The 26,028-nt window shown below is 53.7% G+C and overlaps 2 protein-coding genes across 9 annotated transcripts in view; one reads left to right on the top strand and one right to left on the bottom strand.

Moving 5' to 3' along the window:
* Nucleotides 1-3,083, top strand: part of KCNAB2 (potassium voltage-gated channel subfamily A regulatory beta subunit 2) — a 21,300-nt gene extending 18,217 nt beyond the window's left edge. For 2 of the 4 annotated variants that reach the window (XM_071575868.1, XM_071575867.1), the window contains exon 16: nt 29-2,003. In XM_071575868.1, the coding sequence (XP_071431969.1) occupies nt 29-118 (90 nt within the window). In that variant the 3' untranslated portion in view covers nt 119-2,003. Of the gene's footprint in view, nt 1-28 lie in introns of all 4 variants that reach the window. The other 2 variants (XM_071575866.1, XM_071575869.1) reach the window with 2 other exon arrangements.
* CHD5 (chromodomain helicase DNA binding protein 5) lies at nt 2,951-26,028 on the bottom strand. 5 transcript variants are annotated; one of them, XM_071575854.1, is made up of 42 exons: nt 25,889-26,028; nt 24,656-24,786; nt 21,794-21,973; nt 21,235-21,353; nt 20,512-20,750; nt 20,010-20,134; nt 18,794-18,917; nt 17,243-17,409; nt 16,943-17,164; nt 16,237-16,446; nt 15,939-16,150; nt 15,024-15,155; nt 14,401-14,509; nt 13,913-14,104; nt 13,634-13,834; nt 13,115-13,252; nt 12,574-12,695; nt 12,204-12,377; nt 11,873-12,014; nt 11,541-11,672; nt 10,940-11,057; nt 10,354-10,478; nt 9,796-10,027; nt 9,592-9,717; nt 9,288-9,460; nt 8,955-9,129; nt 8,456-8,548; nt 7,945-8,033; nt 7,636-7,769; nt 7,274-7,418; nt 6,931-7,090; nt 6,726-6,805; nt 6,477-6,606; nt 6,041-6,148; nt 5,570-5,704; nt 5,212-5,320; nt 4,910-5,042; nt 4,536-4,731; nt 4,193-4,353; nt 3,984-4,098; nt 3,823-3,873; nt 2,951-3,591 (listed from the first exon to the last, which is right to left on the bottom strand). In XM_071575854.1, the coding sequence occupies exons 1-41, from the start codon at nt 25,950-25,952 to the stop codon at nt 3,866-3,868; spliced, it is 5,880 nt and encodes a 1,959-aa protein (XP_071431955.1). In that variant the 5' UTR covers nt 25,953-26,028; the 3' UTR covers nt 2,951-3,591; nt 3,823-3,865. The 5 variants fall into 5 exon arrangements, with proteins under 5 accessions (XP_071431955.1, XP_071431957.1, XP_071431956.1 ...); XM_071575856.1 differs by having other exon boundaries at nt 13,115-13,249; XM_071575855.1 differs by having other exon boundaries at nt 24,656-24,783.

The following is a 26,028-nucleotide window of genomic DNA, read 5'->3' as shown; positions in this document are numbered from 1 at the left end:
CCCCCAGCATTGCCCCCATCCCCGGCAGGTCCTTCCAAAGCTGTCGTCTTCCATCGTCCACGAGATCGATAGCATCCTGGGCAACAAACCTTACAGCAAGAAGGACTACAGATCCTAAGCGCGCCTGAGCGTGCCACCCACCGCGCAGCCCTCGCCGCCCGTTCGCTTGCTTACGCTTTGTTGGAGCAAAGTGGAGAGTGTGGTTTGCACCACGAGCGCCGAGAGCCAGCGCTCCTGCCCGTGCTGCCCTGGACATGGCACCGCGGCCGCTTGGCCTGGCTCTAGGGCACAGGGACGGCCGGCAGGGCGTGCGGGAGAAGAGCCCCAGCCGCCCTGCCCGCAGCCGGAGCCGCCGCGGGACCCGTTGCATGCGTGGCTCCCGCCCCTGCGTTGCCAGAGGTGGTGGGCGTGGGGTGCACGCGGGTGCTGTACGCCCACGAGGCCGACAACACGAAGCTGTTCCCCAGCCTGCGCCCCAGCCCTCGCCTCTGCCCTGCGCCGCCGGCACCACCAGCCCAGCACTGGCACCGTGGCACTGTGGGATGGGGGGCAGGATGCGACCGTGACAGGGAAGGGGCTCCCTGTGGTGCCCCAGCTGAGCGCAGGGCTGGGCTTTGCTGTGGGGAGGGGCTGGGCTGGGCTGGGGGAGTGCGTGTGGTCAAGTGTGTGAGCATGTGTGTGCACAGACACACGTGGAGACACGCAGGGACATACAGACACATGTATGTTTGCAGACAGCAGCAGTGGAGGTGAACATGGCCCACAGGCACCTCCAGCAGTACCTGCACAAAAGCTATTGAAATACAGGGGCCTTCACACACACCCACATCCACTCATTACAGGTGTGTGTGCGCACACACGCATGTATGTGTATATATATATGTATATAGATATGTGCACATATCTCTGAAAATTACATATATAGTGTATACAAACACACATCTAGACACATGTGGACTCATGTATATACAGACATACAGAGCTTGATGTCTAGATCATATATGTAATATATAGATGTGTACATATCCATGTAAATATATTGCTGCTGCTGCAGCAGCCACGTTTGTGTGGATATATGCACACATTTGAAAATAACAGATATCTACATACATGTGTGTATATGCAGATACATGTGTAGATATCCATCTCTATATACCCATCTCTATCTACAAACATATGCCATATAAACACATGGATACAGAGGTATTTGTGATTTAGATATATATATATCTAAATCTAAATCTATATATCTAAATCTCTCTACAGAGAGCTATATATATAGATCCATATATATCACACAGATATGATATATAGCTACCTAGAGATACAGGTATAGCTACATATATCTATCTCCTTATGGCTCTCTGTGTACTCTGCAGAACAAACATTTTTGCCAATACCCATATATCTATAGTCACATACATATATAAACACAAAGACGCCTTTATCTGTGCACCCATAAATATACAAACTAAATCTATGTGCAAGCCCTGAGCTCCTTGCGCAGTGTGTGTTTCTCCACTCCCTGTGTAGCCTTGGCTGCACCTACAGCCTCGCCATAAATGTGTGAATGCAAACACTGGGCATCTCTCCTGATCCATGTGTGACATCAGAGCTCTCCCTCTGTGTGTGGTTGGGGTCTGTATGCACACCCTGCCCCATACACACCCCCACACCTTCAGGTACATGGATTTACCTGCAGCTGTACCTGCACACCTTTATCTATAGATACACATCTGTCTACAGGACTGCATCAATGTTTGTGTGCAAACAAGCATACACATTCATATATATGTATGAAATCACAAATACAAAGGTATCTGTGTATACACTATCTGGGTCTAGTACATGTATACACCCTTAGCTGTATCTACATCTACGCCTGCATATAAATATAGAAAAATTAAATACATGTGTGTGTCTGTGTATATATACACACAGATTGATACACATATATCCATGTAGAGCTACAGATGGAGGTAGAGATATGTAGATCTATATCTATAGATCTATATCTATATGTAGATATATAGCTACATATGCATGTGTGTATATATATACATATATAAATTACAAATACATGTTTCTGTGTATACTTACATAAACAGAGATACATGTATGTGTATATACACCTCTGAAACACAGACTTATACATCCCCACCTGTGTCCAGATCTATGCCTATTATGTATATCTGTTATCTTCCCATAGCTATGCCTATACCTACACACAACCATATATTTGTATATGTACATAAACACATTAAAACTACAAATGCATTATTTATACATGTACAATACACATGTATATTATATATATACATTTGTATATTATATATATACACCCACATACATATATAGCTGCACCTAAATAAATCATTATATCTGTGTATGCTCACATAAAGATATATATGCACACATGTATCTAAAACTTACAGTCCTGTGTATATCTACAGATGTGTGTACACATATCTAGACATGCTATATATGAAGAGATACGTACATACATGTGTGGGGGATGCAGGCATATGTACATTAAGTGTATGTGCACAAAGATTACAGTATCTGCAGATACACACACATCCTCATGTATGTTAGTCTGTGTCCATGTGTGTCTGTGTGCACGGGGTGTGTGGGAGAGCTGTGGCTGGGGAGGGGACCCCTCTAGCTGTGTGTGCACACATGTATGCATGTATACATGTGTGTGTGTATGTGTGTGTGTGAGTACACATGGGGGTGTTTACGTGTGTGTGTATACATGTGTGTGTGTACACATGTGGGGAACGTGGACATGTGTGTGTTTAGTGTGTGTATGCACAGTTGTGTGGACACATGTGTGTGCAGGACAACACAGAGACTGCAACTGCAGCCAGGCCCCACACAGGGCTCCCCCTCCAACCCCCACCCCACCCCCGGGGCTGCCCCAACCACCCCCGTGCCAGACTCCACTGCATCCTTCCCAAAGGATTTATTAAAACACAGAGAACAGAAACCAGGAGACACGGAGCACAAAGCAGATGCGGGGCCATTGCTTACAGCTGCCGGTGTCACCACGCTCGAGGTGTCCCCATCCCAGCTCTGGCCATCCCCTCCATCCCACCCATGTCTCCTCTGTCCCCCTGCCCTGTGCCCGGCACACACAGACCCCTGGCCACACCACAGCAGTGCCAGGGCTCCCACTGGGGCAGCAGCAGGCGTGGGCTCACTTGAACACGGTGAGGATGCAGAAATTGCCCTTGCAGGGAAGCTGGGAAGCGCAAGCCGACTCGGGCAGCCTGGCACACCCCACTGGGGCACAGGGCACCGCCAGTCTCCCCTCATCCCGCATGTGCCAACACAACCAGACAAACACCGTCACTCCATCCCTCCCTCCCCTCAGCCCACCTCACCCAGACAAACTTTTCAAGTCTTCAATAAGAAAGTGCAAAAAATGTACACGGACACGAATCCCCGGCCCTGCTGTTCCCGCAGGGGCTGCAGCAGGCAAAGCACACTTGAAGCTGGAGCAGGACAGCCTGGCAGCACCGGTGGCAGCTCATCTTCCACATGGGCAATGCTGGCACGATTCCCTTGCCAGCCTGTCCCCTGGTGCTGCTGCAAGGAGAAGGGAGGGCTGCCTGTCAGCCAGGTCCAGACCCTCCCCATGTGCCAAGCTCAGGCACCTGGCAAAGGGCTGCGGGAAGGATCTGCTCCTGCCTCCACCGCAGCTGCTCAACCAGACACCAGCACTGGTGTGGCAGCCTAAAATGGAACTCCCATACAGCCCCCTCACCCCCTTGTGTTCCCCAGCAAATGGAGCACAGAGAGCAGCAAGTGCAGCCTTACCTCGGCTAAGAATGGGAGCTGCAGGGGAAAATCATGGGAACGGCTAAATATCTGTGGTGAGAGAGGAAACACTTTGCTCACCACTGGCCTTTGGCAATGCTCCTGGACCACCCAAATCCACTCACTGAATTGCTCTGCCCACAAGCAAAACCCCGACCTACCAGTCACGTAGGGTCCTAGAGGCATCTGACTGTAGTTGACAATCCCACCTGGCCCGGGACCACGGAAATTTGGCCCAAAGTTGTTGTTGTACATCTGGGAGGAGCCAAAGGAGCCCTGGGGAGGCAAGAAGGGAGAAAAGACATGGACCTGCAGCCCTGGCCTTACCATGACCCCCACAGTGAGGGTCTCTGTGCCTGTCCCCACTGACCTGGACAGCTGGGTCCCCTCCACGGGTGGCCAGGCGGCTGAGGATGCTCCGCTCCGACATCTGCAGCCGGGCGGCCACAGGCGGGATGCGGGACAGCATAGAGGGCAGGCGTGTCACATCAGCCTTCATGTCACTCAGCAGCTCCTCGAGCTGGTTCAGCACTGTGAGCAGAGTGGGTGGTGCTCAGGGAGGTGACGCCCACCAGACTCAGCTGGGAGGAGCAGGCAGCTCCAGGCCAAGGGAATGCAACATGGGGACAACCTCCTGACTGTCTTCCCCACAGTCAGGGTGGGGAACACTTCCTGGCCCCGGATCAGGCTCCCTCAACCTTGCAGGCACGCACCCTTGTGCAGGACGGCGTTGGCAGGTTTGTTCCCAGCCAGGGACTCTTTGGAGAGGTGCTGGTGGCTCTCGGCAAGGCACTCCACTTCTGCCAGCCGCGCGTTCAGTGCCATGGCTGGGTGACTGGGGTCTTGTGTCATGTTGAGATATGCTGCCCTCCGCAGCTGCTCCTCGATCACCAGGGCCTGCTCCAGCAACTGGGAGGAGGAGGGAAAGGATTAATGACTAGACCCTACTCCAGTGTAAACCAGTAAACCACTGTGCCTCTCACAAAGCCCACTCTCCGCTTTGCTCCCAGAAGGCTCTGGCAGACTCCCCTGGCTTTAGGACACTGCTGTGGTCCTCCTACTCACCAACCCTGGACCTGGCACTTGCCTTGAACCGCCGGGCAAGGAACTTGTTCTTCATCTCTAAGTAGTTCCCCTTGTGTACCTCTGACTTGAAGGGCTCATTCAGGATCACATAGCGTGGGTCATTCTGGATGTCCTGCCAGCGGGCATAGCCATGACTGGTGCAGGTGAGATGTCAAGGGCAGAACGAGCCAGCCAAGAGCATTCCCATCCCCCCCACAGTGGCCCCAAACCTGCTCCCTGTTTGTCACCACCAGCCCAGCTCCCAGACCCCGCAGAGGCCTCTCTCGCCTTGCTGCCTCCCGCTCCTGCCGAGTCAAAGGGTACGTGACAATTCCTGCCAACAGCCAGTAGTCGTGTCGGCGGTGCCAGATGTCGTAGATTTTGCCTGAGGACATGGCAGCCCTCTCCTCATTCTGCCACAGTGTGTGCAGCTCTGTGGAGGCAGAAGCAGAAGGGAAACAGCCCAGTCAGGCAGCTGGGCTGTGGGTCAGTGCACAGCGCGTGGGCAAGCGAGCAGTGGAACATTCCGGGGCCACAGGCACAGCACAGATCCAGGTCTGCTGCTGCCAGCAAAGCACTGGCCTGTCCACAGCCCGTGGACAGGGGTCACACTTCTTGCACAGGTTCAGAGCTTCTGCAACAGTTCTGCAGGAGAGGCCAAGGCCTCATCACTTGCTCTTACCTGTGAAGCCACCATCAGCAATGTTGAACATGAATCGGAAATTCATGTTTCTGTCATCCTTCTTCCCATCCTCCTCTTCCTCTTTGTCACCGTTTTGCTGGGCTTCACTTTGTTCTTTGTCCTCCTCCTTGCTGTCTGCTCGGCAAACATAAAGAACTGGCCTGTCTACCAGATCCTGTGGTGCCACCCCTGCCCCATCAGCTGCCAGAGGAACTCCCTGCTACAGTCACTGCTGGAAAAGCCTCCAGCCCCTCTCTGCCTCACAGCAGCAGCTGACTTTGGCCCTCCTGGCAGGTTCCATTTTTAGCACAGGTAGTGCCCACCCTAGTTGGTCTTGCTCCCACTCGTGGCTCCTGAGCACCAGCACTCTTGCCATCACCCCACAGGCACGCTCCTTCGCTGTGCCAGGCACTGGCCGCACTCCAGGGACTCTTCCTACTCTTCTCACTCCAAAGCCTCCTCACACCTCACCTCGTTTGACTTCTCTGTCCTCCCCCTTCCCTGGGCTGCTGCTCAACTCCATTTTCTCCAAAGGCTTCTCTTGCTCTTGAATCCCCTCATCTGCAGATGGGAACAGGCCTAAAAGAAATGCTTGATGTGGAAGGTGCTCTGCAGGGAACAACCTACTTGTCTGGAAACACTTTCCCTAAAAGGGAAAACTGTACTGTTTTTACATTCAAGGTGCTCAAAAAACTTCAAACAGAACATTCTTCTGCATTTTATCAAGAAAAAGTATTTGCTTTTCCCTCTTCCTTGAGATATGTGCAGCAACTTACTGCTAGAAACAGAAAATACCCCCCAAAATGAGCACTTCTCACAATTTGTAATCTGTTGTTTCAGGAATTTCTTCAGGATCTTGTGCCATTCAGGTTTCCCACAGTGACATGGAGAAGAGTCACAACCTCACCTTTCACAGGGGGCTCAGGAGAAGGCTCAGCCTTTTCACTCTCCTCTTGGTTCTCTTCCCTTGGCTTCTCCTTCCTATCACAGCTTTCTGGGTGCTCTTCACTCTCCACCTTCTCAGCATTTGCAGGCTCCTTAACACCAAGCACCCACTCCAGATCAGCCCAGCCCTCCCTTCCCCAGGGAGTGCCTCAAGTTCCTGGGAAGACCAGGGGAGGCTTCTCAGAGGGGACACTGAATGAAGCCACCTCACCTGGCTGTCGGTCAGCTTCCTGGGCTTCTGCTCCACTGGGTCCTTTTCCTCATGGAACCCCAGCTGTGATTCTGTTTTGTCTGTAGGAAGAGCAAAGTCAAGAAGCTGTTGAGCAGGACCCCACAAGCTCAGCCTCTGCAAGAGGTCATGGTGTCTTTGCCCACCTCCCTCCCAAGCCAGATCCCAACCAGGACACCCTAGTTACCTGCAAGGGCTCCCAGTCCTGTGTGCGTGTGTGCTGGGCTGGTTGGGACAGGTGTGTTGGGATCTGAAGACACAACCTCACTGGACCTCTTGCTCTCTGGGCCCTCGAGAACCAGATCTGGGGTACTGTACTTCCCATTGACATGCTCAAATTCCTGGACCTGGGACACACACACCATCAGATCAAACAGAGCTGGGACATTCCCAGCTCGTGCCGCAGAGTCAGCATGTCCAGGCTGCTCACTCCCAAGACTGACCAAGCAGCAGGGCTGCTGCACCCACCCTGCTGGGACAAGTCTCCAGAACATTCCTGAAATGGCCCATTTACAATTTTACTCACCCACCTTCTTCCTTACTAGTGACATTACTCCAATGCGAGTCAGCACGTGCTGCCGTGACAGCCCTTCCCGGGGAACACCGTCCGCAAAGGTTTCAGCACCGTCTGCCCCAGGTTCACACAAGTGTCTCATGAAGAGAGAGACGTATGCCCTGTGAGGGAAGCCAGACCTCAGTCCTGACCCATGGTCTCCCTGCTCAGCCCAGCACCCACATGGTCCCCTGTCACCCATAGGCAAGGAGAGTTTCACATCCAGGAAAGGGAACAAGAGACACTCTCTCAATGAAACAGATGCTGCCTCCCCAAAAAGAGCCCACAGTGAAGGGGTGCAGGCTCCCTACCTCACTTGCCTGCCAGCACTCCCTGTACCTGAACTCCTTCTCGCTCTTCCCTCGCAGATCGCGGACCAGCCAGTGGGAGTTGAAGGCATCCTGGGGCGGCATTCCCCAGCGCATGATGGCGTTCAGGAACGCCTTGCGCTGCCGGGCGTTGAAACCCAGAACCTGCAGGAAGTGAAGGCATCACTGGGATCACAGCGCAGCCTCAGTGGCGTGTGGCATCCCAGAGCCTCATGGCTGTGACAGGCATTGCTGGACTATTCATTACAGGGGGTCCAGCCCACAGCCCAGGTCAGCCCAAGAACGATGGCATCAGCTGTGCTCTGAGGCTGAGGCTCACCTCGATGTTTCCCCCAACTCTTGCCAGCAAAGGAGGGAGAGGTTTGTCTCGGTCACTCTTCAGCTGCCTCCGGGACTGTCTTCTTCCACCTAGAGCCAAGCAGCCAAAGTGATGGACAGATCAGGCAGTGAGGAAGGACACCTCATGTGCCCCAGGCTTCCTGCACTCCCTCCTGACAGGAGCAAAACCCACCAGAGCAGCTGCCCAGGCTGCCAGGTCACTTCCAGCCACTGCACCCCAGGTCTGGACACTCTTCTGCTGTTCCCAGACAAGGGGGGAGCATGCCTGGTCCTTGTGGTGGACCAGACCATGGTCCTGCAGAGGCCAAGAAAGAAGCCACCTGCCTTTCCTGCTTAAGAATCTCCTCACCTGCCAGCAAGCAGGTACATGCCACCCTGAACAGAGGTCCTGGGCACACCAGTCCCTCCAATGCAGACATGCCTGATGCTCCTAATTGCCAGGGGCTTCCTGCAGATGAAAGTCTCAGGGAGTATCAAATGCATCAACTTACTCTGGCCTTCTGGCCTCTCTTCAAAGTCTTCATCCTCATCCTCGGAGCCGATGGAGTACTCCGACTGGTTGTCTGAGAGCTCATCCTGCCACTCTGCAGAGCACAAGGGAGTCCAGGTGAGAAGACCATGCCTGGGAGGGATGTGCTGGATAGGTCAGACCCTGTCCATGGGTGTGACACAGACATCCACTGTCAGGCAGCAGGAGAAAGGGACACAGCAACAGGAAATCACATTCTCAGGTTTTCAAAAATTAGCATTCTGCTATACAGAAAAAAACCAATTTGAAATATTTTGCCCACAGACATGACTTTCCAGCAAAACCAGTTAACAGCCTCAAAAAAAACCCCAATCTTGGAAGAATTTCTGTCCTGGAAAGTTTAGGAATCTGGGAAGTATGGAGCCAGGCAATCTACCAGCTGGAGAGAAACACCAAGTGATGGCTCTGCTGATCTGTCTGTCCTGTGAACCCAGCCAGGAACCAAGCACCCACAGCTGTACCTTGGTCCTCCTGCGAGGTGTCATTGTAGTTGACCTGCTTGCGGATTCTCTTCCCTTTCCCCAGGTTCCTGGCCAGATCTTCCTGCTGCTGCTCATAGTGGTGCCGCAGCAGCTTTTCCCAGTAATCTGGGTCCACGTTCTCCTCTTGCTTGATGATCTCACGTTCCACCTCTTCCTGCAGAGCCAGAGACAAGGGCTCCAGCAGTCGCAGAGAGAGAATAGGGAGGAGTCCTGCCCTGCGCCAAAGGCTCATGGGGATGGCAGATAGAGCAGAGGAAAACACAGAGGGATACACAAAGGGGTGATTTTAAGACATGATACTGATCACATTACCACACCATCCTCTTCTCTCACAACATACTGGGCCACTTTAAAGGAGCTGAGATACTCGTTCATGTTCTGCAGCTCTGTGTCATCAGTTGCATCCTGGTTTCGGTCCAAAAGCTTAGAAATGGCAGCATCGTCGTAGTGGATCACACTGCTGTCATCCACATCTTTATTGTCACCTGGAAAGCAGAGCAAGGGGAATGGCAGTGCAGACCAGGGTGCTGACAGCCTGCTCCTGAGACAAGGGAGTTCAGGTCAGGTGTGGGGACAGGGAGGGGGATGAGACACCACAAAAAGGTGGGATACACACCTGGTGGGGTGCCACCATGCTTTTTTTTCATGCTGGGAGTCCCTGAACCCCCTTTGGTTGACAGTGTGTCAGAAAAAGGAGTGACAGCATCTGGCATGTTGATCCGCTGTCCCTGAGACACCATGCCTGTGGACACAAGGCGAGGAGAGTGAGTCCCAGCAGCTCAGAGAGGGACCCGCTTCATGCAGAGAATCCCCACCGCACCCTCTACATCATCCTTGAAGAGCTCTTCTGTCCCAAACTTGAGGATGTCATCCAGCTCTTGCTTGGTCATGGAGCCTGACTTGGAGCCAAGCCCTGGGCGGACCACGAGGTGGGTGAGCATCATCTTCCTTTTGGCCACTTGGGTGATACGCTCCTCCACAGAGGCTCTGGTCACAAAGCGGTAGATCATCACCTTCTTGTTCTGCCCGATGCGGTGAGCTCTGCTGAATGCCTGTGGGCAGAGGACAGAGCTGGCAAGGGCAGCACTGTGCCAGCTGGCCAAGGAGGCCAGGCTTCTCACCCTCCAGACTGCACAAGACAAGGGCGCACCCAGTTGAGAACAAGCATGAGGAGGAAGTGACAATCCCATAGGAAAGAGAGGACAGGATGAGGCCAGCGGGTGTGGGAAGGGGGCTGCTGAGCAGAAATACACCCCATAAAACCCAGCAGAAAGTATCAACACCTCTCAAGAGAAGAAATCCCCGAGGGGCTGTGCAAAGAAAGGGCAGAGTCAGACAGGTACTTACTACATAGGAAGGAAAAAGGAAAGTCAGAAACCTGGATGTCATTGTGAGGATTCCAGTCAGAATCATAAATAATGACAGTATCAGCCGTAGCAAGGTTTATGCCCAGACCACCAGCGCGAGTGGAGAGGAGAAAGCAGAACTGCTGAGCCCCAGGAGCTGAGAACGACAAACCCAGAGGTGGAATCACATGAGACAGAAAGGAATGCAGCTCACAGAGAGGAGCAGCACCATGCCAGAGAACAGCGGGAACGGCAGCTCGAACGTGACAAGCAAGAGGGAGGGAAGGAGTGAAAAGACACTGCCCCCTGGGAACCAGGTACTGGGGAACACAGCTCCAGAATGAAGGGGAAGCTCTGTCATCTGCTGAGGTATTGAAGGGAAAGACAGGGGACACCCTGACTGAGCAGCCATTGGCATGCTCAGGGTTCCTTACAGGACTGACTCAAGGGTTTAATGGCACAGTACAAGCAGCCACTGCTGCAGCTCAGAGAGCCAGACCTGCTGAGCGTGGCACAGCCAATGCATGGCACAAGTTCAGGGCACAGGCAGCCGACCCACTGCCAGCCACACATTGCCATCCCCCAACCCATTCCTCAGTAAGGCAGGAAGGCGAGTACCGTTGAATCTGTCAATGGCCTCCTGGCGCAGGCCACCAGTGATGCCCCCATCAATCCGCTCGTACTTGTAGCCTTCATACTCCAGGAAATCCTCCAGCAAGTCCAACATCTTTGTCATCTGCAGGGCAAGGCAACCCTGGCATGAATGGCTCTGCATGGTCAAACCCCTCTGCCTCCCTTGTGGACTTGCCCTTCCCTGTCATGGTCCCTGACCACAACCCAGAGGCCACAGTGGTGGTGGTGGTAGAGTATGGTCAATGGCAGAGCATGGCCAACAGGCAGCTGCCAGAGGAGAGACACTCACACCTCGTCTTCTACAGGTAGCTCTGTTAGGCAGGAGGGAATCATGTCTGGCCACCCCTCTCTGAAGGGGAGCACTATGACTGTTGTCACCTCTCTATTCCCAGCTAACAGAGCTCTTAAACATGACAGGCGCTCCCTTGGGAGAGAGCCAGGACACAGTCCTTCCATCACAACTGCCATGGCTGCCTGGGAAAGTTGTCACCAGCTCTTCCACCTATCTCCGTCTGTTCTCAACACAAAATTCCCATACAGGACAAAAAAAAAAGAGTATTTGTTATTAATCCCTTTCTGCACTCACCTGTGAGAAGATCAGAACCCTGTGACCCCCATCCCGTAACTTCTTCAGCATCTTTTGGAGTAGCATCAGTTTCCCAGAAGATTTGACCAAAGAATTCCCATCATAGGATCCATTAGGCAGCATTGGGGCCTCCTGTGGAGGCAGTCTGATCAGTCCCATGAGGACAACCCACATTAACCTCATGAAGAACTTCACTTGCATTTCCAAAACAAAAGCCTTGTATGAAACTACTCACATGGCAACACACACCTTTAACCAAATCAAATGATTTTAGTGCAGCCCCCTCCCAATACTCAGAGATGCGTCCCAGGGTGCAAAGGCAGGGGACGTACCACGGCCGCCACAGGGAACAGGTATGGGTGATTGCAGCACTTCTTCAGGTCCATCATGATGTTGAGTAGTGAGACCTGGTTCCCACCACCTTTTGAATTCAGGGCTTCGAAGTTCCTCGTCAGTATGAATTTGTAGTACTTCCTGCGGGATGGGACAGAAACTGTGTTAGTTGGAGCAGGTGTGGGACAAGACAAATAGGACAGCACGTTGTGCTGCAAAATGCTTCCTGATGAGACAAAGTTCTTCCTGCAGCAGGCCCAAGGCCAGCAAAGTGCTTCTGACACCCCAGTCCCCACAGACACCCCAAAGGAGAGTGCTGGAATTACTCACTTCTGCATCTGGCTCAGCTCCACTCGCACAATCAGCTCCGTCTTGGCCGGCATATTCTTGAACACATCAGCCTTGAGCCGCCGCAGCATGTGGGGACCCAACAGGTCATGGAGCTTTTTGATCTGGTCTTCCTTGGAGATGTCTGCAAACTCCTCCAGGAACCCCTCCAGGTTGCTGTGGAAGCAGTCAGATACCCATGGTGCGGAGCAACAGCCGCATGCGAGAACAAAGGCATCTGCTGCTTTATGACTTAAAAACCAGGGAAGAGCTCTCGAGACATATGATGAGATAACACTCATGTGCCTGGGCCCAAGCAAAGCTAAAGCCAGAGCAAGGAGCCACCCTGACAGCCCAAGTAAGAGCAACTTACTTAAACCTCTCAGGAGTCAGGAAATTGAGCAGGTGGAAGAGCTCTTCCAAGTTATTCTGAAGCGGAGTCCCTGTGAGAAGCAGCTTGTAATCGATCTTGTAGCTATTCAGTACTCTAAAGAACTGGAAAAGAAACAAGGTTAGGTGACAAAGGCTGTGAGGGGCCAATGTGTCATCTGGGCACTCTCAGATTGCACGTGGAGACTGAGCAGTGTCCCCCCCCACCAGACACTGGCAAAAGGCAGTTGACATGCCCTGCTCACAACCATTCCCAGTGAGCACAAGCAGCAATTCTGGGTGTCCCTGGGTCACATTGCCTGCCTCCTCCTGCACCAGGGACAGTGTGACAGTCCCAGAGGCTGAAGACTGCATTTAGCCTCAGGTGAATGGGAGGTGAAGGAGAGGGATCAATTGCCTTCTATGACAGCCCATCCAAGGACTGTCAGGCAGCCAAGCTGCTGCCTCTCTTACTGCTGAAGGACTTTTAATGCCAGAGGATGTTAAAGAGAGAGATCAAAAAATCACAAGTGCCTGCCACCTACTTTGGACTGGTTGTTCTTCAGCCTGTGCGCTTCATCCACCACCAGACAGGCCCACTCTATGGAGCCCAGCACTGCCTGGTCAATGGTGATCAGCTCATAGGAGGTGAGCAGGACATGGAACTTTATTGGGGCTTCCTTCTGGAGGAGCAGAGAGAGAAAAAAGCTGGGATAAGACAGCAGGCAACTGGACAGCCTTCACCTGCACATGACCCAAAGTGAGGGGTGCACTGCTCCTGAGGGCACTGCCTGGCACAGAGCCCACAGCAGGACCAAGGCACAAGTCATGCCAACAGAACACCTAAATCCATCTGAACACGAGAACCAAGCAGGGCACCACAAAAACAAGAAAGCTCTGGCAGAAAAATCACAAATCTGCATTTGTAAACAGTGCCAGCTTTCCTCTGTGGGACACAGCTGATCAGGGACCTAACCAGTCTCCCATTCTGGGTCAAATTCTGCTCTCCTCTTCTTACTGACAGGTAAAGTGACAGGGCAGGCAAGCACAGACTCAGCTCCCACCTTCATCCGGAAGACCTTCTTCCCACTCCGGATGGCGTTGTCTTCAAAAGAAAACTCATTTTCTCGGATGACCGACCGGCTCTCTTTGTCTCCTGTGTAGGTCACAACGTAGAAGTCGGGTGCCCACATCTCAAATTCACGCTCCCAGTTGATGATGGTGGAGAGAGGGGCGCTGACCAGGTACGGCCCTTTTGAGTGCCCCTGCTCAGGGAGACAGAGCCCAGGCTGTTCTCCCTGTACCAAGCAGCTCTCAGCTACTTCAGAGACTGCTGCACTCACCTCCTTATACAGGGAATACAAGAACACAATAGTCTGCACCGTCTTCCCCAGCCCCATCTCGTCAGCCAAGATTGTATCTGTCCCTTGGGCCCAGGAGAATCTCAGCCAGTTCAGCCCTTCCAGCTGGTAAGGGTGCAGTGTGCCTCCTGTGGCATCGATGTACCACGGCTGCTTGTCAAACTTCACCGTTGGCTGACAAGAGAGCCATAGCACAGAGCAGTGACAACCAACTCCCTCTCCCTCCTCTGAGGCCAATCACATCCCTCTTTAACCTTGTGACATCCAACAGCTCCAAAGGAGATGCAGCCATGGTCCCTGGCACCAGCTCCCCAGGCTTCTCACACTGAAGCCACCCCAAACTTTTAATGAAAACAAACAGGGTCCCCGAAGGAACTAGAGGAGCAAAATGGCACAGGACTGGGGCCCAGACAGCCCACCCTCCCTCAGGGTTCCCATGCCACCACACTGTCCCCACCACTCCTACTCACATCCACAACAGGCGTTTCTGGAGGCTTTTCCAGCTTCTCCTCTCTCAGCTTTTTCCCTTTCTTGTTCAGCTTCTTCAGAGGGCGCACATCCTCCCCCAGCATCAGCTCTCTGTGACAGCCAGCAAATGTCAGGGAGGGTGGGCAGGCATTGTTCTCACAGCCCCAAGCCAAAGGACAGAAACGCCTCTCAAACTCTACTGCCACTCTCCCCACAGGAGCTCTTCTGGCCCAGTTAGCACAGGCACTCATGGGCCGTTTACTTTTCCCTCACAACAGTCCATGCAACAGTCTCCAGAATGAATAACAGCAGAGTGCTGCAGTTTTTCCCAGAACAGACAGTAGCATCATGGAGCCGCCCTGAAGGGCAGTGAGACCATGAATGTCACAGCAGTGCAGACATGGGTGACAGCAAGCACAGGCTAAAGAACTGCAGGCAAGTTTACCCAGCAGCCCCAAAATGGCACATCTGGAGCACCAGCCTTTGGCAGTGATGGGCCACTGCTCTCTGAAGAGAGGTCATTGCAAGCAGTGCCAGTATGTCCCAAAGGGGGGGCACCTCCGTGTCCTACTCATCCCAAATGCCCACTCAGGCTTCCCAGGCTCTGCTGCCTGTGAGCTCGTACCTGTGGTTCCAGTAGAGGAGTTTCAGGTTTTCATAGTAGGGGATGTCTATGTCATCAATCTCCCAGGTGCATTGGTCGTATGGCAGGTCCTTCCACTTGATCAGGTAGTGGATGTCTCCCTTTTTATCAAAGCTGCAATGCAGGGCACAGAAAGCTGATCAGCAAATGTCACTGCCCTCAGGAGCAGCTTGCCATGACCTGCTTCCGCAGAGCTGGATGCTTCATCCTCCACCTACAGACCACAACACCCTGGCAGAGGCAGCCTCTCTCCTGCAGCATTCACTGTTTTAGGAAGTTCTGCTTACACTGAAAACAGAAAAAACAGACTTCCAAGTCTGACTATGTGCCTACGGGGAAACCTGCCTTATTAACAGACAAGGTAAAGCTCACACAAAAATAAGCTGGGCAGCTTCAGTTCTTTTCTGCCACACAGCCTTTGAGCAGAGCTGTCGCTGCTTGAAATTTCAAGTTGCCACTTGAAACACAGAAATTCAACAAAAACGTGTCTCCAGCCACTCAGTGCAGAAAGCCCATCTGCACAGCACATTTCATACACAGGGAATTTCTTCCACAGAAAAGAGGCAATGTCAATGGTCTGTAAGGGAGTTGGGCACCTGCTCCAACTACTCCCCTCAGCACCATCCCCATCAACACCAGAATTTAAGGAATGATTAGGCTTCAACGGGAATCCAAACAGTATGGCTGGGAAGAGTAACAGCATCCACCTTTGCTAAAATTGACTATCTCTGCTTTTAATGTGCAGTGTAGCAGAAATGAAAATAAGGCAGCAGGGATCCCCTCCCAGCCACAGCTTGATCACAGGAGCAAACCTCCAAGGTGACAGAGAACTCAGCACAAGACAGTGGCTGAAATTCCACTAGCCCGAGGGCACAGTTTTCCCCACAGTATCCTCACCTGTGGTTCAGGATGCGGTGGATCATCATCCACTCAGGCTTGATGCCATAGCGGTAGAACCGCTCTTCCATCTTGGCATACTGGGGGTCTTTGTTCTTTCGCTTCTCCCTCTGGCTGTCCTCGTCCCCAGAGCCATAGTCAAAGGCTGGCGGCTCATCCATGTCGTTCTTCCGTTGGTAGTTGCGGTACATCACGGTGTGGTAGAGCTCCAGCTGCAGCAGGAGGGAGCCACGCTCAGCCTGTGGGTGGTGGGGCAGCAGCCGGGCAGGGGCTCTACATCACAACCACACAGGCTCACCTGCAGCTCCTTGACCCAGGAGCAGTGCCAGTAGGAGAGGCCCACCCACTTCACAAAGAACTCACGCTCCGGAATTCCCTCCAGCACCTTTGGTGGGGGGAGAGCCAGCTCCGCATCTGGGGTGGGCAGCACAGATGGGAAGGGGGTGGCTGGGGGCTCCTTCCAGGCCCAGTGCAGGATGCGTTGGACTTTGCCCTTCAAGGGAGGGCACTGGGTATACAAAAGCAAATAGGCAAGAGCACAGAGTTTAAGGCAAGACCTTGTCAGGGAAACAGGAAGGAAAAGGGGGGGACCCAGAGGGCAGAAGTGGCCCAGCAATGCTGAGCAGATGGCAGCCAGTGCAGGGTGCCCAAGAAGTGTCTGTGACACTGCTGCATCCCCTACAGGGACAGGTCTTGCCACCAGGCAGAAAAGTCCTCTCTACATAGGCCACTCATCACACAGGGCTTGTCATCCCATTGAAAACCTGGCCAAGAAGCTGCCAGCCAACTATTCCCAGAGGGAAACTGCACAGGCAGCAGAGCCATACAGAGCTGACCTGGGCCCTCAGGGTGACACTCCTCAGGGAGGGCTTTGGGGCAGAGGGCAGGATGCCAGCCTTGTGGCAGGGCTGTGAGGGACAGCAGCAGCCAGGAGAGCTGCTGGCAGACCAGGCAGGTGTGGGAGCAGGGATGGTGGAAGGAATGAGAATGCTGGTAACACTCACTGTACAGCGTGGGCAGAGCCATTCACCATTTGGTATCTCTGGCAGTGGCGGGTTCAGGCAGTGGAGATGGTAGGAGGACGGGCAGGTGTCACAGCACAGCAGCTCCCCTCCATCCTTACAGACCCGGCAGAACTCCATGTGGTCATCCTCCTCCTCCTCCTCGCCACCTTCCTCTTCCTCCTCCTCCTCCTCCTTTGGCTCCCACTGGATGCCTTCCTTCTCCTGGGGAAGCACAGCCAGTGTAACACCGAGGGTGTTTGCCAGCCACCCGCCCTCCCATGGGGCCCTGACCCCACTCACACAGTGGGGGCAGCTCCACTTGCCCTCAGGGGCCTTCTCCAGCTCGGGGTCCAGGCAGACCAAGTGGTAAGCACGGGGGCAGGTGTCGCACAGGATGATCTCCCCACCCTGCTGGCACACCTCGCAGTAGTCCTGGTGGTCCGTCTCATACCCATCCCCTTCTTCAACTGCAAGCAAGGGACAGGCAACTGTTGTCAATGGGGCAGCAGAGCAGCCAGCATTCCTGGAGAGAATGGGGCACTTGCTCCTCTACCATACAGTTAAGGAAATAAGGACAGCATTTCGCCTCAGACCCCTCCTGTAATGACCCCCTACCTCTCTGTCCCTCAGCACCACAGTTCACCTTTGCACACAGCATCATCTCACCTCTGTCTCTCTTTCTCTCTCCACACTGTATCATCCTTTGGTTCCTTCAGGCTCTCAGTGGAGAATGCCAGAACCTGGAGAGGTTGCAAGGGAGGCCAGTCAGAGAAACCTCCCCAGGCACCAGCACCACCAGCTGCAAACGCACCATGCAAGGGTGACACGGCCAAGGACAGGACTCCTCTGCTGGAGCTACTCTACTCTTCCTGGGGGTTTACTGGCACAGAGGCAGGAGTGCTCTCAACTTGGCATGGATGGGAAAAGGAAGAGAGGAACAAGGCCTCACAAGTACCAGAATGGCTCATCTCAATTCCCAGCTCTGCCATAAACTCTAACTTTCCACTCCTCCAGCACATAGCAGGAGCTGCCTACCTCCAGCACAAGGGCCCTTGCAGGACAACAAGCCAGAAGTGATGCCTTTCACATGGCAAGACATGGGACCAGCCTGGCAGCCCAGCCTCACTAACCGATGGGAGGCTGGCCAGTGTCACAATCCTAACTGACCCCCAGCCCAGAAGCTGTCCTTCCATTTCTTTGAAGCAAAAATCCAGCAGCAAAGCTAAGAAGCCAAAGGATGCACCTGCATCCAAAGCATCTCATTCCAAACAAGGATACATGATAGAGAGGCAGCACACTTGGCACAGGGGGCTGCATTGGGAAGGGAGGTGCCATGATGCAGCATCTACCCACAGATCTCCAGGAGGGAAGGGATGAAGGGACATGCACACAACACAAAACATGACCACACTCTTGGCAGATCCCAACAGATCTTTTCCAGAGTGGGTCACATGCCTCCCTGTCCTACCACTGCTACCAGAGCCCTGCCACAGCCTGACTGAACAGCTCACGCACACAACACGTTCCTCAGCTTCATGCGTTCTCACCCACAGCCTGCCCTGCTCTAGTGGGAGCTGGCCACAAGCCACAGCTCTCCAGGGTCCTAGTCCTCAGAAAATCACTTCCCTGGAAGCTCTACAAATTCTGGAACCTTCTTGCAGGCACAAGCCCACCAGCATCAGGGCCTGGACACCAAAAGAGCACCTTGTCCTCCACACACAGACAGACACAAACACATCCTCTCTCACCGAGCCAGTGCCACAAACAGCTCAAAGCTGCATGGGCCAGTGAAGCATCATCTGAACAGGGAAATCCAATCAGAAAAGGAACAGAGTACAAAGGATGGCCTACTCCTCTTTTTCTTTTTCCTCTTCTTCCCTCTCTTCCCCAGGCCAGCGGAGCACTCGGAGCGCACAGAGGAGCTGTTGATGCTGGCACTGTCAAAGTCAGATTCTTCTCGTTCCTCTTCTTCACTCTGCAGGGGAAAAAAGCAAAGCGTAATTAGTCCATGTGCAGGCATCCCAGAGTCATTTTACTGTTTTGTTCTCCTGAACAGGGATGTGTGGGGGACACCCCTCTATCCCATTCTGTGCATCCAGGGTCCCCTTTTTCCCATGTTTGGCAGAACTTTGCTCCCTCTCTCTCTCAGCACCTGTTTCAGCTGTGTCCGTGCATGCAGACATTCACACTTGGCACTCCCATAAGATGATAGGAGTTAAACAGGCCCAGCATTCTGTGAAGTCAAAATGTAGTAACACGCTGAATTCTTACTCTGGAGACTTGAACATGCAAACTGCCAACCTGCACACTCCTAATCAGTGCTCAGGCTCCAGCTGCAGAAGCCAGACTGAGCTCCTTGTGACCCTCCAGAAGTAAATGTGTGGATCTAGAGCACATCCAGAGACTGGAGGAATTTTTCATCATGTGTGACTGAAAATCTGCAGCAGTGACCGGCTGCCTTGCATTGCACCTGCACTTCAGCCTCCAACACAGAGGTGCTTGCAAACAGGTTGTGTTATGGGAACTAGAGCTGGAGAGTGTGAGCTGCAACACAGTGAACTAATGGGGGTTGGATCAATATTATCAACACCTACAAGACCCCCAGCCCCAGTCACTAGTTATTTAAAGGAATTCTTTAAAAGTTGTTACTCCTTAAAACACGCCTGATATTGGTGCACTGAGAAGAGCCCAGTGTGCTCTGGCTGGGCAGCTCCAGCACTCCAGGTGATGCTGCAGGACTGCAGCTGCCATGGGCAGGCCCTACTAATGTAATTAAAGCATCCCACAATTCTCTGTGGTGTGCGGTTCATCTGCAGTGCAAGCCCTGAAGAATTCCTTTGCAAATGAAATCTGAAATGATGGCACTACCACCCACACCACTGGAAGTAAACATGGTCATGTGATTTTAGCAGAAATTGTGGTTAGACATTGTGCTGCATCTCACAGAGGGGCACAAACGAGGCTGTGACACCCTTGACACACGGTGGCTGTGACACTCTTAACAAGGGCTTGCCCGTACTTCCCTGTCACCCCCCCCACCCCCAAACCCAATGCCCCACGCACTTACAGAGGAGCCCTTTTTCCTTTTGCTGGGGATTCCTCCAAACCGGAATTTCAAGCCTGACATCTTTTTCCCCTTCCCTTTTTTCTTCCCATCTTTGGAGCCCTTGATTTTCTTCCGCACACCTGGACCTGAAGAAATTGAAGACTTGTTTGGTATTCTACAAACAGCTGTTGCCCAAACCACTCCCCAGCACATGGAACAGCAACTTCCGAGGTGAAACATGGCACAAAGGGAGATCCCTCCATTTCCTGCTAGTACCCAGCTCCATTAATTGCCACAAACTGCCAAACATCCAGCAGGCCCAGAGGCTGCTGGGGCAATCTGCCATGGTTCATGAATCACAAGCCTCTCAAGGACCGCTGCAAGGGCAATAGGAGCTGCAGACACTCCTCTGGCATCCCCTTCTCCCTCCCCAGTTTGCTGAAGGCTGTGCTTTCCCACCTCTGCCAGTGAGAGCAGTCCCCCAGCACAGCCTCTGGGGCAGCTCCCTGTGGGTGCCACCCACCCTTCCCCTCCTTGGTCTTGGCTTTCCTGATGACAGGGGGCAGGGCAGAGGGCTGGGGGCTGGTGGCGAGTGCCGGGGCAATGGTGACGGTCTCCACGGCTGCAGCCACGGCTGCTGCGGCCGCTGCCGCTGAGCTGCCCTTGAAGGGGTTGTTGGCACTGAATTCTCGCCACTTGGCACCGAGCACCGTCATCATCTTGGACATGGGGATCTTGGGGTTCTTCTTGGCAATCAGAGGCCTGCAGAGCAGGGAAGAGAGAACTCCATGTTAACAACAGCACTGCATTGTGCATCTGCTCCTGCCATCACGTGCTGGTGATTCAGGTCCGTTGGGAAAGCAGCAGAAACCAGAGCTTCCTTAAACAGGTACATATGCAAGGGTGGCATACTTAAACCTCCTCAGAGACCAGCCTTCCCTGAAATATCTGTTATTCTCTGAATGGCTCATGGTACAAGCAGGAATTCACTATTGCTACTCCATTTTTCTCATGAAATTTTTCAAAGAAGCACAACAAACCACGGGGCTTTGGAGAAAGGGAGACAAATGCTTTGGTTGTTTTCAGTCAATCCTGCAAATACATGGAGTTCTGAGGACTGACTTGGGGGAGAGAAGCAACAAGGAGCTGGCAATGTGGAATGGACTTCACAGCTTCATCTGCTGACTGACCAATGCTCAAACCACAACCACCGCACAAGGCCCTGTCCAGCCCCATGGTTTCCTACCTGAGGAACTGGCTGAAAGCCTTGTAATTTGTCAGAGTATGATAATCCTCTTCTGAGAAAACATAATCTACGTCATCAAGACCCCATTCCTCCATCAGCTGGGCTGAGCTCTTGGGCTCCTGGAGATTTAGAGAGACATCATTAATGCAAAAAGCCATAGCTCTGCAGATGAGCAGCACAAGGCTGAGTCTGTCATGTGCTCCATATCTCCATAGTCAGCAACATACAGGGATTTGCTTCTGGGATTTACAAAATAGCATGCACAAGCACTTAACAAACTAATGCTTAATACAGTCTCAAGAAGCAAATAAACATGGCACCATCAAAATGCTCCACACACCACATAATACAACACAAGGCCTTGGCAGGTTTTACAGTTCCAAGAAACTCAGTTTCTCCCTGTCCACAAGATAATCAACAGCAAAATAGAACCTTTTCTCTCCCTGCAACATCCTCCTTGCCAAACCCAGGGCAAGCTTCTAATGAAATCACCAGTTCCTCTTCTGCAAGCCTGGCTTCAGGCTCTAGCACTAGCTCAGGGTAAAGAAGTGTTTTGTACCTTTAGACCTCCATCCTCATTGTCATCCTCTTCTTCATCCTTCTTCTTTCGTTTTTGCTTTTTCTCTTTCTTGTCCTTCAGTTTTTTCTTCTTCTTTTTGTTGGGGGAATAGTCACTCCCTTCACTCTCAGATTTCTCTTCAATCTCCTCTTCGTTGTCTGACATTTCACCATTGCTCCCCTAAAACAGAAAAGGACAGTGGAGAAAAAGAAAGGCTCTGCTTCCCAAGGGCCAGAAGGGAGCAGGCTCTGCTGGCTGCACTGTGCTGGGAGAGCCAGAGCAGGGTCTGCTCAGTGGGGATTTTCTTTCTGGGAGAGACCATTACCCATTGCACAACACTGACAACACCCATATCACCACCCCAAGGAATGCCACTGCCTGGTGGGCAGAGCACTCAGGTGTGTCTTTGGGCTGCCAGTGTTCATGGCCAGGACACATCCAGCTTCTCACCCATCAGCACCCCCAAGTCCTTCTCAGTAGGGCTGCTCTTGATCTGCTCATCCCCCAGCCTGTATCGATAGCAGGGGTTGCCCCGACTCAGGTGTAGCACCTGCACTTGGTCTTGTTTAAATTCACGAGGTTCCCATGGGCCCACTTCTCCAGGTCCCTCTGGATGCCATTCCGTCCCTCGGGGGCTCTGAGCAGCGACGGGCCTCGGCGGGAGGGACCGGTGCGGGTCAGCACCGCGGACAGCTCCCAGCCCCGCCAGTCCGCCCTGCTCCCGGGTCACAGCCTTGGTCCCGATCCCGGTCCACTCCGCCCCTCCCACCTCCAGCCCCTCCTGCCCGGAGCCACCGCCCCGGCCCCAATCGCTGACCCCCAGGGCTGCCAGGGCTCGGTGACCATCGCGGCCGGCTGGTCCCTCCCGGCTCGGAGCAGCCCGCGCCTCTCCTTCGGCGAGGTTGGGAACAGCTGGAATTGGGCACAGGATAATTGGTTTCCATGGGAACTGCTGCAGTACAGGTTGAATCCCTCTCTCCACTCCCTTCCCTGCCAAGGACCATCATGTGCCTGCGCTGAGGTTGCAGACTCAGCCTGGGTGTTCCGCGCGGATTTTCCCGGGGCTTTGCAGCACCGATTCCTGCGTTGCCGTGAACGGCGCGGGCTCCACTGAGGCTGGGGGAGGCGAATTCCCTCGCCAGTGCGGCGTGGCAGCGCTCCTGCCCCACGCTCTGACAAACCCCGGGGCCGGCAGGGTGCCAATCTCGGCACCGACCACACATCAAGGCTCCTTGCACTTCACTCCCACCCTCCTCTAAGCAGGGGAGAGTTCCATTTGCCCCTAAAACTTCGGAGGAGGAGTTCAGGAAAAGGAAGCTCCATTCAAGGTTCCTCCATCTTTTATCTCCTTATCCCAAGGGCAGCCTGGCTGCTCTTTGTGCCTACCAACAGCCCCAGCACCAGCATCTCTCTGGCTTCAGTGGACAAGGGGACAGTCTCCCACAGGCAGGATTGAGGTTAGGTTAGTGCTGCCCATACAAGGCATTAATTAAAAAACACAAGTGCATTCCTTCCCAGCTTAGCAGCAGACAGGCTCAGCACAAGCTGCACATGCAGCTGCTGGGCTCACGCATGTCAGCAGCAACAGCAAAGGAGCAAAGATGAAAATACTACCGAGTTGTGTTTTACTTTCCACCTCCCAGAAAACAGCATAGCGAAAAAACGTGCTCAACAATGGAAGAAGCAGAGAGGGCAGAGGGCCTGAACCAGCTTTGTGTAGCAGCTGCAGAAAGAGAATGTCACCACGACAGAAACAACGTTCCTCAGAGCCATGACTTCTGCAAGAAGCAGTGCAGGATGGAATCACCTGCCTTTAAATCCGCAGCTCACCACACTCCTACCAGTATCAAAAGGACTTCAGTGCAGTACTTCATCCAGCTGATGCGTTTTACAGCTCCCTCAGGGAACAGCTGGAGATCAGCATCACCTGCCTTGACAAGGGCTAGAACTGGGGATGCAAATGCTTGTGTTGCATGAGCAACTACTTCCCAGCCACAGCAGGAGAAAGGAGGAGTAGAGGAGCCTCTGCTGCTCCCTCTTTATTCCTGGCAGCCTGTCCTCTTTTAGTGAGGGAAAAGGTCAGCACACAGGATGTCTGCTCCTGTCCTCAATGTCCAGCACTGCCCAGAGATGGGACAGCGAGAGGTAGAGCCTGCCTCTGAGACCAGTGCCAGCCAGCCCTCCCAACCCAGCCTTCCAGTGCAGTCTCCAGGCCAGACCCTTGAGGACATGACACCTCGCCTTTGTTTTCCTATGAAAGGCCCAACAGCCTTTCCATGAGGCAAATCCTAGAAGCTCCTGTGCCACATTGCTTGCAAACACCTGGAATGAGTGTGGCCAACACCAATATCCACACCAACCTCCAAGGTCTACCCTGACCATGCCCCAGTGTGGTGGTTTGCATCTCCCTCTTTGGGAACATGAGCCCCAGACACCATGTTGGAATAGCACATACCAGGATGATTTACTGCCAGCCACCAGAGGCAGTGGGAAGGAGGTGCTGCACTGCAGCGTGAGCACAAGGACCTCAACACACAGGCACACATGGTGCTGCCACACAGATGTACCCACGAGAGTTGAGCCACACCCACAGGGCAGGCACCCACAGGGACCCCTTATCTGCCCAGCTGCTCTCCAGAGACCACTCGTAAGGCACGTTGGCACCCCAAGCTGGGCAAGAGCTGCCATGCCCTGGCTTTGGGTCACCTCCCAGGGCTGGGAGAGCACCTCCTAAGTGCAGTATTAATAGTGACCACTCTTTCCATCCAGAGAGACCAGAAAAGCACCTGCCAGCAGCATCCTGAGCATCTGCCTCTGCACCAAGGCTGAGAAACAGCCTGGTGTGAGAACATGCAGTGTTACCTCCTTCTTCCTCCTCTTGATTTTGGCAGCCTTGCCGTCTTTCAGCTTCTTGGATTTCTTCTTCTTCTGCACCACAACTTGCTCTTCAGCGAAAAACTCATCCAGTCCTTCCAGCACCCCATCATCTTCTTCTGAGGACAAAAGGGACAACTACTCACGTGGATGGACTGCACAGGCATGGCACACCACACAGAGTAGAACACCTGAGCAGCATCAGGCTGCAAAACATGGAGCTCTGTGGCCTCTCCTGCAGACCCTCACACCGGCAGCTGCCCTGCCACCACCCCTCGAGGAGCCCGAACAGAATCTTGCCCAGCAGCACCTGTCCCAGCTCTTCCCGTGCCCAGCTCCTCCTGCCACTCACACCCCACTCCTGAGATGTGGGCAGTGCACTTAGTGCTCTCAGAGAATGGGTGTGGGGATGCCACATGTGCTGCCTGTTCCTTCAGTAACGGGGGAGCACTTGGCTTTTACCTTTCAAATTTCCAGGCTAAGCCCAGGGAAACAAGGAGGAAAGAGGAGATGAAGGACTCATGTGGTACTCTGGCATCCCAGTTGTTCTGCTGGGGCTCCAAGCCTGGGGAGCACTGCAGGCACTGGCTGAGCTGCACACACCAGCTCAAGGACCCAGCCCTGGGCAGGGGCACTGATTTCAGCACCTTCCTCTCATTATGTCCCCAAATCCTGGCCAGTCTGCATAGCTTTAGGCCTGTCTTTGTATTTTCAGTTTCTGAGCTTACACAGTAACACCACTTCGGACAAACCACCACCAGGATGAACTGCTCACTTGACTTTGGTGAGGCCCTGGCACAGGTTGCCCTGACAAGCTGTGGCTGCCCCATCCCTGGAAGTGTCCAAGGCCAGGCTGGACACTGGTATAGTGGAAGGTGTCCCTGCCCTTAGCAAGGGGTTGCAACTGGATGGTCTTTGAGGTGCCTCCCAACCCAAACCATCCTGTGTTTCCATGATTCCCCGATCCACGCCAGTTCAGGTTCTGGCACGCCAGGCACAGTGGCTGCACTGAACCTAGCCCAGGGGACCAGCCCGCCGCCGGGAACCGTAGGTACTTCCGAGCAAGGTGTCTGAAACCTCTCGGGGGATACCGGGGAGGGCCCGGCACAGCCCACACCGGCCCGGGGCGCGGGCGAAGCGGTAACCGCCTGCGGCACGGCCGCACCGGCCCGGGGAGCGATGCCACCGCCCCGTCCGTTCCCTCTGCCCGCCGCCGCCTACCCGACACGTCCTCCTCGTTGTCCGCGTCCTCCAGCAGGTCGCGGACGGCCGCCGGGCCCCGCATGCCGGGCGGGGCAGCGCCCGCCCCGGGCCGAGCGCGGGGCCGAGCCGGGCGCGGCCGCTCCGCGCCAAGATGGCGA

This window comes from Pithys albifrons, chromosome 22 (assembly GCF_047495875.1).
Source record: "Pithys albifrons albifrons isolate INPA30051 chromosome 22, PitAlb_v1, whole genome shotgun sequence".
Classification (NCBI taxonomy): domain Eukaryota; kingdom Metazoa; phylum Chordata; class Aves; order Passeriformes; family Thamnophilidae; genus Pithys; species Pithys albifrons.
Note: the sequence above shows the minus strand (reverse complement) of the source record. Positions and strands in the feature narration are given on the sequence as shown.